The sequence below is a fragment of the Aphidius gifuensis genome, linkage group LG3 (assembly GCF_014905175.1).
Source record: "Aphidius gifuensis isolate YNYX2018 linkage group LG3, ASM1490517v1, whole genome shotgun sequence".
Lineage (NCBI taxonomy): Eukaryota > Metazoa > Arthropoda > Insecta > Hymenoptera > Braconidae > Aphidius > Aphidius gifuensis.
The window spans coordinates 3,640,747-3,654,097 of NC_057790.1; the positions used below are offsets into that span (position 1 = coordinate 3,640,747).

Below are 13,351 nucleotides of genomic sequence, written 5' to 3' on the forward strand. Positions count from 1 at the left end.
TTTTTCGTTTGGTTTGACTCAATCATTTTGAGATTACAATTTTCACTAAATACATGGACAAAAGATTTACAATGTTGAAAAAAAAAGAATGAAATAATATCAAAGAATAAACTTTATATTCTAACAGCAATGACATAACAAAAATAACAAAAAAAAAAAAAAAATGTAAATACAGGGGTGAAATAAAAAAAACTCGAAAGAATAGCGTAAAATAGGTGACAAATCTAATTTTAGGATGTAAAACTAAAGTAAAAAATTTTATTCAATGTGTTTGTTAGTCACACCAGAAAAAAAGTTACCATTTTCTTGATTTATATATTGTAAGGGTGAAAAAACACTTGAGGTTTTGTTAAAAATATTCAAACGTGAGCCACAAGATCAACTAGTTGTCTTGTTTTTTTTTTTTCCTTCTTTTATTTTTTTTAAAGACACTCAAATAACTTTATTTCACCCCTGTCGATGTCTATATATCTACAGATATACTTTTTGCAGTGAAAAAAAAAAAAAAATTACAGTTAGGGCCATGATCTGAAGGGTCGTTAATATTCAGTTGGCACAACGAACATCCCAAAATGCCCAGAATGGCAATTAGATTCAGAAGAACGACGTGTCAGGCATGGTTTATAATAACAAGTAAACGAAAATAAAAAAAAATTAAATTAAATAAAAAAAAGAAAAAGTTTCATATCAGTTCTTTGAATTATTAGTATAATTTAATGATATTTAAAAAATAATTTAAATATTTAAATTAAATAATTAAAATAATATTAATCAATAAAAATTTTTTTTATTTTTTATATTTTTTCATATTGTCGATCCATCAGATATAATAACAGGATAAATATAAATGTGTAATATACTTCAAGATAAAGGAAAAAATAAAAGAAAAAAAATATTCCACTTCCTGCCAGGTTTTTTTCCTTCCATCCACAAGTGAGCAAAACGCGTATGACCTCTCAACCTCAACACCAATACTATTCTCCCTTCCGCAACAGCCCCTTTGATACACACTTACAAATACATATACATATTCACAAATATTTCTAAACACTTTTTCGTTACCTTTAATTTTTTTATTTTCATATAAATATTATTCCAGGCATTCATTGAAAATGACTTTAATATTTTCTCCATAAATATTTTCTATTCAGATAAATACACATTGTCATACGAGATCTTTGTGATTGAAAAAAAAAATCACAAATCAAATATAGTGTATTAGTTTTAGTCAATAAAAAATAAAAAAGATCAATGAAGAATTACTAATATAATAAATTTTCTATTAATCATAAAATATGTGATGAAAAAAAATTGATTGTTGTTTAAATAATAATTTTAAATAATTTATCATGTATATAGTGTAAATTTAAATGCAATGTATAATATATGTATAATAAAAAAAAAAAAAAACAATAACAAAATAAAATAAAAAAATGACAACAACGACAGTCGCAGCAGCAGCAATAGTAACGATCGTACACGGCCTTGAACGATGACGTCAAAACTAGAAAGCTCCCAGTCGCAAAGCTCCCTCTCTTTGAATCCTTCAAGCCTCGGCAAAGCCCCGGCACTTTTCCCCTCTTATTCCTTTACCATCACTAATAATTTCTCTTGTCCCCCGTTGAACCACCCACAGGCTCGTCTACAGTGGCCATCTCCTGGCACACCCTAGCTGCGTCGAGGCTCTCATATCGAGGCCTCAGCTTTAGCTGCGCCAAAACCCCGGGATTCATTCATCCTTTCTCAACTCACTTGTTATATTTTATACCTGTATAACACACACCTGTGATACAAACCATCAACATATATATAATCTCTCTTACTTTTTTTTATTTTCCCTTACAAATGTCGAAATTTTATTATTATTATTATTATTATTTTATTTATATTTCAATACGTCATGAATGTCTCCACGCAAATTGATCTACTCTACTTGGATTATTTTTTTTTTCTCTTTTTACTTTATTTTTTTTTTTTTATATAAAAAATCAACTTTTAATTTTATAAATTAATTTTCATCACAGCTCTCAACTTTTATGCAATTTTATATATTTTTTTTTTTTTTTTTCATTTTATTATTAAGTTATATCAGACTATTTTATCTCATCAATTCTTTTGATAAAATTTTATTTACAAAAAAAAAAATTCTTCAGCTATAAATACATCAAGTGATTTTATCACTTTTATTATTATTATTATTATACTTTTGTTTTTGTTATATTGTTTTATTGTTTAAAAAGATTTTTCATGTTAGAAAATAAAAACAAAAAAAGTTATACTCTTATGCTCAAAAATACATTTGTTTTGTTCATTTTTTTTTGTCTCTCTGTCTGAATAAATGCATATATATACAAAAAGTATTTAATTGTAAATTAAATACGTATATATTTGATGGAAAAAAAATTATCATTTGAAAATTATAAAATTATTTGTAAATTCACATTTAAATAGCAATTGTTTAGAGTAAAATAATATAATTACAGAAGATAAAACAACATTATTGTGTAAATAAAATTAAAGTTAACATAATTTTCAATGTTAACTAATGCACATTGAGAGTTAATGTGTGTGTGTTTTTATAGGACAAATATAATACACGTGGGTAACCCGACAGTTTAACACGACCCTGGTATATTTCCTTCAACATATTATACTCATATTGTTTGTACGAAAATGCACTCTTGAGTACACTTAATATGTTTAGCCTGATTCAATGATGTCAGCATTAACAATGTTTCAAGAGATTCTCTTGTGCCAACAACATAAATATATATATACATTGTTGAGACATTAAATATATCATAAAACCAAAACCAATAAATAAATAAATAAATAAATAAATAAATACAAAAATCTTTATCATGATTTTTGTGAATAAACATTGTATAAAAGATCAAGAAAATTATACATCAACTTCAGGGTCAAATGTGGAATTATAATTATAAAAAAAGGACATGACAAAAGATGGATTAATAGACTATATTTATAATATATTTATAAATAGTATATTAAAGTGAAATAAAATGATATATTTAAAGAAAGAGAGTTTGAGAGTTTGAGGAGTGGAAAACACAACTAAAGCATGTAACAGAGACAGAGTTTATTTGTGAATGAAACGAAAGCATTGTTGATTAAGTGGGGGTTGAATCAATATCACCGGCCGCGCCCCTCATAAGGGGGTTGTGTGACGTCACCACGTTGGAGATGAGCAAATCGTGGGAAAAAAAAAAATAAAAAAAAATAGACAGAGTACTTACTCACCACTGTGTGACCCTGACTTCCCGTAAGTGTTTATAAAAAATATATATATGTTAATTTTTTTTTTTTATTTATTTATACAAAAATTATTATCTACTTTTATTAATTTTTTTTAACTGTAAATTTATTGTAGTTTTTTTATTTTTTTGATTATTTATTTTCTATAAAATTTAGTTGGGTATAAATTGGTTTTATTTTTGTCTGGTATATATTTAAATAATTTTATTTAAAATAAATTTTAAGTTTGAAAGTAAAAAAAACAAAAAAAAAAAAGGTACATCTGTTTGAAAGTTGATTTTTTATTTATTTTTTATAATATTTTTTATAAAAAAGTATAAAATGTTTGCATGTGATAAAAATGTAATGATGAAAAACTTGAGAAAAGGTCGATTTTGTTTGAAAGTACTCGACGACAACACCCGGTGAGGAGAACAAGTCAAACAATAGTCAGACACGCACATACTGTGTACTCGACGGTTATCGTTATTCGTACATATGAAAACGCAACAGGGTTTTTAACTATAAACACTTTTATCAATTTAAAATTAACCTTTTAATTTATTATTATTATTAATAATATTATAGATAAAAAGCATTTCGTTTTATTTGTGTTTACTTTAATTGATATTTCTCTTTTATTTTTGTTTGTTTTATTTATTTTTATTTTTATTCGCTGAAGGTTTTAGGATAATTGAATTACTAAACATTGAAACAAACTATATAAAAGCCTCTTGAATTTTCAGTGAATCTCACGTTTATCATGTTATTTAAATTGCAAATTATTATCAATAATAAAATATAAAAATAAAACTAGTATCACACAAAGTTTTAATGAATTTAATGAATATATAAATATTGAATTGAAAAATCCTTCTTTTTTTTTTTTAGTTAAAATAATAATAATAGAAAATATTTAAATAAAATAAAATAATTTAAAATAATAAATTTGTTTTGTCTGATGTTATTTTAAATAATAAAAAAAAATATTTTATGGCTATTTATAAAGAAAAAAAAATTATATACACTTTGTAGACTTGAGTTTTATGAGAAAAAATTATAAAAAAAATTTATATACAGTTGTAATAAATAAAAATTATAATAAAAATTTGGATAAAAAATTAGGGAATATGTCAATGATCCGAGTAAAAGTGAAGAAAGAAATATAAATAATTATTCAAATAAATTTATAATATTTTAAATAATAATATACGTGTATTCACTAGGCTATAGTGAATAAAAAAAATGAAGAAAAATATATTATTGCAGACGGACATCGACCGGACGTTAAAGGTTACGAGACAAAACGGTTGGTTAGCCTCAGTTTCTGGCACATCCATACCAGCTGTCGATTTGACTTTATATTTATTATGACGTAATACAGCTCTAAAAACTATATAGAAAATTTAATCATTAAAAAAACGTCATGACAATAAAGTAACTACCTATCTTCTTGAGTTGACGTATCAAAGACCTCATTCAATTCAATCTAACGACTTTGTTATACATCAAATACGTCATTGAAAATAATCAAATATATAAAAATAAAAAACTATACAATATTGTATAAATAATATAAAAAAAAAAAAAAAAATAGAACACTTAGTATTGAGCTCGATGAAATGATATAATTAATTTAAAAAAAAAAAAAACCATCAAATTATTAATTCATAATTTTTATATGATCAATTACAATCATTTTAAATATTTAAAATCAATAAATAATCATTTTTTTTTATATCATTGAATAATAACAAAAAATAGCAATTGAAATTTGTTTTTTTTTTTAGTAAAACTGAATACTATTTATAAAAAAGAAAATCATTATTTTTTTTTTATAAACTTTTGAATTAATAAAAAAGTATAAATGTATCCTCGACTGATAATTCAATAACATCAATGACACATTGACGTCAGAAATAATTTCATTTTATTTTTCGTCTAAAAAAAAAAAAATAGTCTTATATAAATAATTCTGCTGTAATATTTAATTAAACAAAAAGTAATATAATTGGATGAAAATTTATATAACAAACATGTGCAGATTCAATGATAAATTATTTATAATTTGAGCTAGATAATTAGCAGTCTAGAGTGCAAATAAAATACATAAATGAGTTGATTAATAAAAAGTATAAAAAAATGATTATAAAATTTATTAAATTATATATTATTTTTTGTCTAATGAATTTTTTAAATATGGTTCAATGACAAATAACAATAAACCATTACAGAAAATGACTTAAGGTGAATAAATATGTAGATTATGACCATATTGATGGAAAAAAAAATAATAAGAGATTTTTTTTTTTATTGTTTTTGTCATTGCATACTGGCATCATTTGGTCTGTGTAACTTTTATGTACTAAAAAATATTCAACACAGTAACTGTCCAACGGTAGTTGATTCACTACCTTTTGTGTATATTTTTTTATATTTTTTTTCTAATATTATTGCCACACGATAAATTTATTTGAAGATTCATTTTATTACAAAAAACTTTGTATTTATGTTTTTCCATTATATTCAGTTGATCATAAAAAAAAAAAACTGTCTCAAAAAGGTGAGGTACTTAAGGGCAAACATGTATAAATACTCTAGAGAAAAAGATAAACAATTTTTATTATTTTCTTATATTATTTATTTGTCTGGAAATATAAGAAAGCTAAGAATTTTTTTCTTTTCTTTTGTTGAAATTGACCGGATTATTTATTTTTTTCTTTACTCTATTTAAATGTCAATCAATTAAAAATAATAATTAATTTTTTAAATTTTCATTATTTGAGTTCATAGCTGCTGTATAATTATAATCGACTTGAAAGTTATTTTTTTTTTTTTTTCATATTTAACTTTATAAAATGGGAGTAGATAAATTATTTATTGGACGAGATATATATTTATTGTATAAAATTTTAAATAGTCACTTAACAATTCTTTCTTTTACAATATTAGAGCTTTTTTTTTTTTTATTTTATAGCCAGGAGCTATATTTTTTTCCAAAGAAATAAATTAATCGAAAAGTAAGTAGCAAATGCAAATGTGTCGATTTTTTATTTTCAATCTTATTTATTTTCCAGCAACTAAACGCAGTGAAGGATTGTCTTAAAAATTTACTGAGTGATAGAGGACAAAATTATAAACAATTTAGACTAAATGATCTTGGGAACTATATTTTTATCCAGAGATATAAATTTAATAAGCCAAAAAAAAATTATAAGCATTTCATCATTTTTTTTGTTTAATTTTGAATCTTAATTTTAATTTACAACTTTCAAATTCAAATAATTTTTATTAATTTTTTTAAGAATTTCATTTTATTTTCGTCTAAAAAAAAAGAAAAATCGTCTTATATAAATAATTCTACTGTAATATATAATATTGGATGAAAATTTATATTACAAACATGTACAGATTCAATGATAAATTATTTATAATTTGAGTTAGATAATTAGCAGTCTAGAATGCAAATAAAATACATAAATTAGTTGGCTAATAAAAAGTATAAAAATATTTATAAAATTATATAAAAAAATATATTATTTTTAGTCTGATGAATTTTTAAAATATGTTTTAATGGCTACTCATTGTTAAATATATTTATTATTTTTTTTAATTGTCTATGCTTGTGTTTCTCTATTCAGTTGGGTATGTTTAAATGTCATTTGTTATTATTAATTATTTATTAATAAATATATTCTTTTTATTAAAGATGTGGCCATCAATTGATCCAATGTTTCATTGTGAATATAAAAAACACTCAGCAGTAAGTATGTCACAGAAATATAGATAATTGGAAAATTCATGGAACTGGTCAGCTTTAATTCCTTTTAATTATATTATCATTTATTCATTTGAGTGATAAGTAATTTAATCTTATTATTATTATTATTATTATTATTTATTTTGTTTTTTCAGTATCTACTTTTATCGAATACAGAAGCAATGATGAATCACTGCTATCTGTTATTTTAATGTGGGATCAAAATGTCATTTACAATAAAACAATATTAGGTAAGCATATAAATCGAAAATAATAATCATTATTTTTTAATTTATAATAATGGTATTTTTTTTTTTTTTTATAGAAAAAGATATTTATGTAGAAACTGAAATTGATACTTTTGCATCATCAGTTATATTTCATCTTTATAATATATCAACAACTGATGATTTTCATTTGTGCCTTGAAATATTGGAGGAAATTTGTTGGATGAATTTCAAACAAAATGCTGGTTGTATCAATTTTCCAATGAAATCACTAACTGATAATTTAATTGTCAACAAACCAGCTGATAAATTAATCTATTTTTCATCAAAAAATGATCAAATATTGTTAAATTTTGTAACCTCATTATTTATAACATCAAGCCTTGTGTCAATGATTTTTTTTATTAAATTAGTTTATAAAGAAAAAAAGCTTACAAAGAGAATATCTAAATGATGATAATGATGACTAAGTACTGATTGCTGATGAAATTTAATTTTGTAAATTTAAATATAAATAAATTTGTTGTTAAAATAAATAATTTATAAAATAGACATTAATTATTTATTTAAAATTTATGCAACACATTTATCGTTGCTCTGTTTTATTTATATTTTTTGTTTTTATTTGTTGATAATGATGATAATATTTTTACACAATTTATAAATTATTTACAGTTCAAGCCGTTTAAAAATTATTCGCTTTCAAATTCACAATATATATCATTTTTTTTTTAATTTCATTTACAAGATGTACAATTATTAGCATTTTATCAATGCCAAAACGAGCAAATAGTATACTTTATTATTATTATTATTATTATTATTTAATACTATTTTACAAGATGTAAAATCACCTCTCTTCAATATATTTCTTTTTTTTTTTTTTGAATTTCATCACGAGAAAAAGACGACAATGTGATTATGTACTCGTTTTTTTCTTCATTTCTATTCATTTTTTAAAAATATATTTGTTACAGTGATTATTGTCATTTTTTAATTTTTAATTTTTAATTTTTCCCCGAGGATGAAAACTCGAGCCATTCATTTATTATGCCGACGTTGGCCATGGAATTATAGGTCTCGTTTTCAAACAATTATTAAATTATAATATAAACATATTTTTTCATCAACATCAAGAGATCAGTCATAAATGGCTTATTATTATTATATATATATATTTTTTTTTCGTTTGGTTAACAATTTATAATATCAAAATGTTATTTTAATTAAAAAATAACTGATCTCGATGATGAATTATTTTAATTAAATCTAAATTATTAAATTGAAAAAAAAAAAGTTAATGATTCAAGTTAACTCATGTCTTCGATGATATAATTTCCCGGTATTTTCACACTTGGATTAACAATAAATTCAATTCATGTTGTCTTATTATTATTAAATAAATTACATGTTTGTTTATTTTTATTATTTTTTCATTACCCCAACAAACGACTAGATCACCATGATTTTTTCATTTTTTTTAAAGTTACAAAATTACATAATAGTTTTAAAAATAATATTAAATGCTTGATTTTTGATAATTAATAATTATAAATTGTCAATTAAAATGTAAATAATTTGGATAATTTGCAATTTTTTTGAGAATATTACTAGTTAAAATAAATTTAGTACTTGAAGTTTTTTTTTTTTAATTTATGATTGTTACAGGTAATTGACGGACTTTCATGTTATACTTTGAAATCGGAAATCTATTTTTTTTTATTAATCTAGCATTATATACTATATTAATAGTCTGTTATAAGCAATACTGCTCAATTGTTAAACATGGTGATTCATATTTTTTTTTATCAAACTTAAATGAAACACCTATATACAAAGGAATTTTTCGATTGCTTGATATTTCTGCTGCTATTTTCAGAAATTCAACAGTTACACTTGTGTCCATAACAAAAAACCGTTCCAGCTTTGGTAAATTTTTAAGAATTTTCATGGCCCAGTCGTCAGTAATGTTATTGCTGTGTGTAAAACTTACTACCAAGAGGTTTTTAAGCAAGATGATTGATGAAGAATCAATAGTGATATTAGAGCCGATAAAAGAAAGAACTTCTAAATTCATCTTTGAAATTGTTGCAATACCAACATTAGTTATATCATTCCAACAAATGTGTAACTTTGTTAATTGCTTCAAGCTATTGGCAATAGTATATAGACCATCATCTGTAGTTTTCAATTGAACCAAATTTAATTCTTTGATATTTTGGAAGTGAACGGTCTCAATTAAGTGCAAGTAAGCATCATGAATAGCATATACTGACATCTCATGATACAGATAATTGTGAAGATCTTGGGTAGGTATTATACCACTAATATCAACTCTTTTCAGGGCCTTTAATTCACGAACCACCTACAAACGAAAGTAATTAAGTAAAAAATAAAAATAATATTTTTGATTTTTTTTTTTGTAATATAAATATGAAGTTTAACTTACACAATCAGTTTCTTCTGATAAAATACAGTGGTCATGCTCTTTTTTTTTCCAGTTTAACAGAATCAGATCAGTCAATGTATCAGCAACGTTTCTTAATGAATAGATTAGATTAAGAGGTATAAATTTATCATTAATGTTTTGAAATATAATTGCTAATACTTTCAGCTTACATAGACGTGAAAATGCATCATATAATATCACATGGTCAATGTGGGTGAATCTCAATCGAAGTTCGACAAGGTTTGGACAATATTCATTAATAACTGGCACTATGTTACAATGACCATAAGCTGTCAAGTCTAATTTTGTTAAATAACGACCACATTTATATATCAGTGATTTTAAAAAACTTAATTGTCCATCGAGTGTTGGATATTTCTTTAAAAAAGTTGGATACTCATCATATTCCCAGTGAGTTAGTTCAAGTTTTTTGACATTACTCCAAGAATAATCAAGGGCTCTTTTCCATTTTTGACATACTAAAAAATAAATGTATTAATTATCATAAGTAAAACAATTTTTTAATTAATCAATTGATATTTAAATTATCGCATACCTAATGCAATTTTTGGTCTTTCACATGCTGGTACATACATGAATATTGCAGCCAGACAATCATCATTGACAAGGTCAATTATTATATTTTTGGTGTACGAATGATCAGGAGGCGGATAGTATATCTAAACAAAAATAATGAATATTTACATTTAACACACTAATTAAATAATTAATCTACAAGCATTTTTTTTACTACAACTGTACTTTCAACTAACCTTATTTTTTTTTTCATTAAAGTAACGTGTTAAAATTTCACTTTTAAACTTATATTTTTTAACAAAAGTGTTTTCTAGCTCTGATTTACGTTTTTTTCTAAACTCACCCATATGTATCAGAAATAAAAATTTGGTATATTTACTTTAATCAAGTTTTGGTTCAATATTTTTTTATAGCAATATTATATTAATTATATTAAAAATTTTAATTAATTACTTTTTAATTGAAAAATGTTCTCAAGTTTGTGATTTCAAAAATGATTACACAGATGTTCCAACGGACAAATACAAAAAAGAATTGTGTTCGTTCACTTTTTACAGTGAGCGTATATGTAAGGAAGCGCTTCAGTCGTGCGGTCATTTACAGAAACTTTAGTAAATAATACTATTTATTTATTGTTATTTGTTTTTTTCGGTTCTTTATTCACTCACATAATATGTTGTAGAAAATAAAAAATATAAATTTTATGAAAAATATTCCATGTGTTGTATATTGTATTTATTGTTAAAAAAAAATAAATAAGTTTATAATTCCTAGGGATTTGTGGTGCTGTTGTATAACATGTTATTGCGGAATGCGGAATGTGGACTATTTTTTTTTTTTTTTCTATTAAGCTGCCATCTAGAGATTTAGCCAAACAGTTATTTGGTCGACCTAACCTTCAAATAAATAATAAACACACGTGTCAAACGGTATTGTTGTTGGATAGTTTTTATTAAGACAATAACAAATAAATAATTAAACATGAAGAATAATTATAATAAAAAAAAAAATTATAAAAAAAAAACAATCCAAGAGCCTGTCTTACAAGATTCAGAAGCAATTAGATTGGCAAGTTTAAAAAAACAAAAAAAAGCATTCAAAGCTAAGGAACAAGTTATTCGTGATGCTTTAAACTCTGTGGTAAGTAATAAAAAATAAATTTAATTACCTTAAATAATATTATAATTAATATTTTGATAATTCTATTAAAAATAATTTCATTTGATTGTTTAAATTTTAGGATAACAATACACAAAATAATAAAATTGTTTTTGATGATGAAACAATTGATACATATATAAATACACAAAATGTTATTGAAACGAAAAAAAAGCAATTATTTGATGATGATGATGGTGATGATGGTGCTGACAGTGGAGCAGGGATTGAATTCAATATTAGTAAAAAAGAAAAGGCAAGTTTTGTTAAAAAAATTTATAATTATTTTACATGAATCATAAGGTTTTAATTATTTATGTAATATTCAGGTGGTGACTATTGGAAATGATGATAGATTTAAACTAAATAAACAATTTCTTGATGACAATGAAGAACATGAAGTAGATCAGCATGAAAATGATGATAATGATTTTGCAAATGAAAAAAGTAAAGAAATGGAAATACTACAAAAGTTATTGGGCAAACCAATTTCAAAAAAAACTTCTGTTGATAATAAGTAAGTACAATTTATTATTATTAATTAACCATATGTTTTAGCTGATAATAATTTATAAATTATATATTTTTAGAGTTAATGGTGTGTTTCGTTATGATCCAATGGCTCCAAATCATCAAGATTATGAACCAAAAATTGAGAAAAAAGTAAAACCAATTTCTAAAAAACAAAAAAAAGCTGAAGAAGCTAAAAAAAAAGTTGAAGAAGAAGCAGCACTTGCTGTTCCAGTATCAAATGAAGTTTTTTTTTCAGTATCTGATAAACTTTCTGATGCTTTAAAAGGAAAAGAAGAATTTAGTTTACTCAGTAGTTTTGGAGCAGTTGAAACAGGTAATTAATTTTTTGAGGAATTTTTTGTAATTTTATATTTATAAATGATAATAACAATGATGAATTTATTGGTAATATTTTATAGAAAATAACAATGATAAACAAACGACAAATTTTATTGGAGAAAAAATGGAGTATGAATTACCATCAAGCAATCGATTCAAATATGACAGTACTGATGATGAAGATGAAAATTTTAATAAAGCTGAAAATGATGATGGAAAAATAAATAATATAAGTGGATTTGAAAAGCTAAATGATTCATTCTTTTTTACTACAAAAGATACAAGATTTAAAGGTAATAAAAATTTATGATAAATAATTTTTTAATTAATTTAATTGTATATTTATAAATATGTTTTTTTAGATGCTGAGAATTTTTTTAAATCAGCTGCTGTTTTGAAAGAATCATTTAGCCATGTACGTCGTGAATTAAAACAAATTGTTAGAAAAAAAATTCGTAATAATGCTAAAAAACTTGAACCACGTAAAAAAAAAATTCAAACAATGAAAAAAAAACATTAATTGTAATGATAATTTTTATTAATGTAAATAATAATTTAAAATTTATGAAATTTACAAAAATAATTGCTGCTACTTAAAATTATTTCAATATATAATTTAATTTTACTAATCTCAATAATTTTATTTTATAAATATAAATTTAATTTTCTAATAATTATCAGCTAGAATTTTTTGGCTTTTGATTAGTATTGTTTTTAAAACCAAGCATAAATTTACATGCATTTTCTTGTTTTTCCCATAAATTATCAACTTCAATTTTGGCATTAACAATTTTTATTTTTAATTCATTAATTTCATTTTCTAAAATTTTTTTTGGACAGTATGTTTTTTCAATTCTTGTTACTTGATTTTCTTTTTTTAAAGCCACTAATGTTGATTCCAGATCACATATATATTCAAGTTTATCCATTTGTATTTCTAAATTTTTTCTCAATCCATCTAATACTTTTTTTGACTTTTCATAATTATTTTTTATAACATTATATTCAAGTTGTGCAATTTCATGTTGATAATTCGTATTTTTTTGGCTCGTTTTTCTCTGTAAACTGGAATCTTCTTCATGTTCATCATCCATCTAAATCAATCAGGTTAAA

The 13,351-nt window shown here is 23.1% G+C and overlaps 2 protein-coding genes and 1 long non-coding RNA gene across 3 annotated transcripts; 2 read left to right on the forward strand and 1 right to left on the reverse strand.

The window, feature by feature from the left end:
* Positions 1-7,176: 7,176 nt before the first annotated feature.
* LOC122851482 lies at positions 7,177-7,494 on the forward strand. Its single transcript, XR_006373691.1, has 2 exons — positions 7,177-7,266; positions 7,341-7,494. It is a non-coding gene; the product is annotated as an uncharacterized LOC122851482 (long non-coding RNA).
* Positions 7,495-8,910: 1,416 nt separating this feature from the next.
* Positions 8,911-10,356, reverse strand: LOC122851483. Its single transcript, XM_044150738.1, has 3 exons — positions 10,248-10,356; positions 9,692-10,170; positions 8,911-9,607 (listed from the first exon to the last, which is right to left on the reverse strand). The coding sequence occupies exons 1-3, from the start codon at positions 10,285-10,287 to the stop codon at positions 8,999-9,001; spliced, it is 1,128 nt and encodes a 375-aa protein (XP_044006673.1). The 5' UTR covers positions 10,288-10,356; the 3' UTR covers positions 8,911-8,998.
* A 770-nt stretch (positions 10,357-11,126) lies between these two features.
* Positions 11,127-12,967, forward strand: LOC122851484 (probable RNA-binding protein CG14230). Its single transcript, XM_044150739.1, has 6 exons — positions 11,127-11,368; positions 11,469-11,642; positions 11,716-11,903; positions 11,977-12,233; positions 12,319-12,531; positions 12,601-12,967. The coding sequence occupies exons 1-6, from the start codon at positions 11,210-11,212 to the stop codon at positions 12,756-12,758; spliced, it is 1,149 nt and encodes a 382-aa protein (XP_044006674.1). The 5' UTR covers positions 11,127-11,209; the 3' UTR covers positions 12,759-12,967.
* The last annotated feature ends 384 nt before the right edge of the window (positions 12,968-13,351 follow it).

Coding starts and splice junctions, on each gene's coding strand:
- LOC122851484 (XM_044150739.1), top strand. CDS start 11,210: ATGAAGAATAATTATAATAAAAAAAAAAATTATAAAAAAAAAACAATC. Junction 11,643..11,715: donor ATATTAGTAAAAAAGAAAAG/GCAAGTTTTGTT, acceptor TGTAATATTCAG/GTGGTGACTATTGGAAATGA. Junction 11,904..11,976: donor AAAACTTCTGTTGATAATAA/GTAAGTACAATT, acceptor ATATATTTTTAG/AGTTAATGGTGTGTTTCGTT.
- LOC122851483 (XM_044150738.1), bottom strand. CDS start 10,287: ATGTATGTACCAGCATGTGAAAGACCAAAAATTGCATTAG. Junction 10,171..10,247: donor AAGACCAAAAATTGCATTAG/GTATGCGATAAT, acceptor TTTATTTTTTAG/TATGTCAAAAATGGAAAAGA. Junction 9,608..9,691: donor TATCAGAAGAAACTGATTGT/GTAAGTTAAACT, acceptor TTTCGTTTGTAG/GTGGTTCGTGAATTAAAGGC.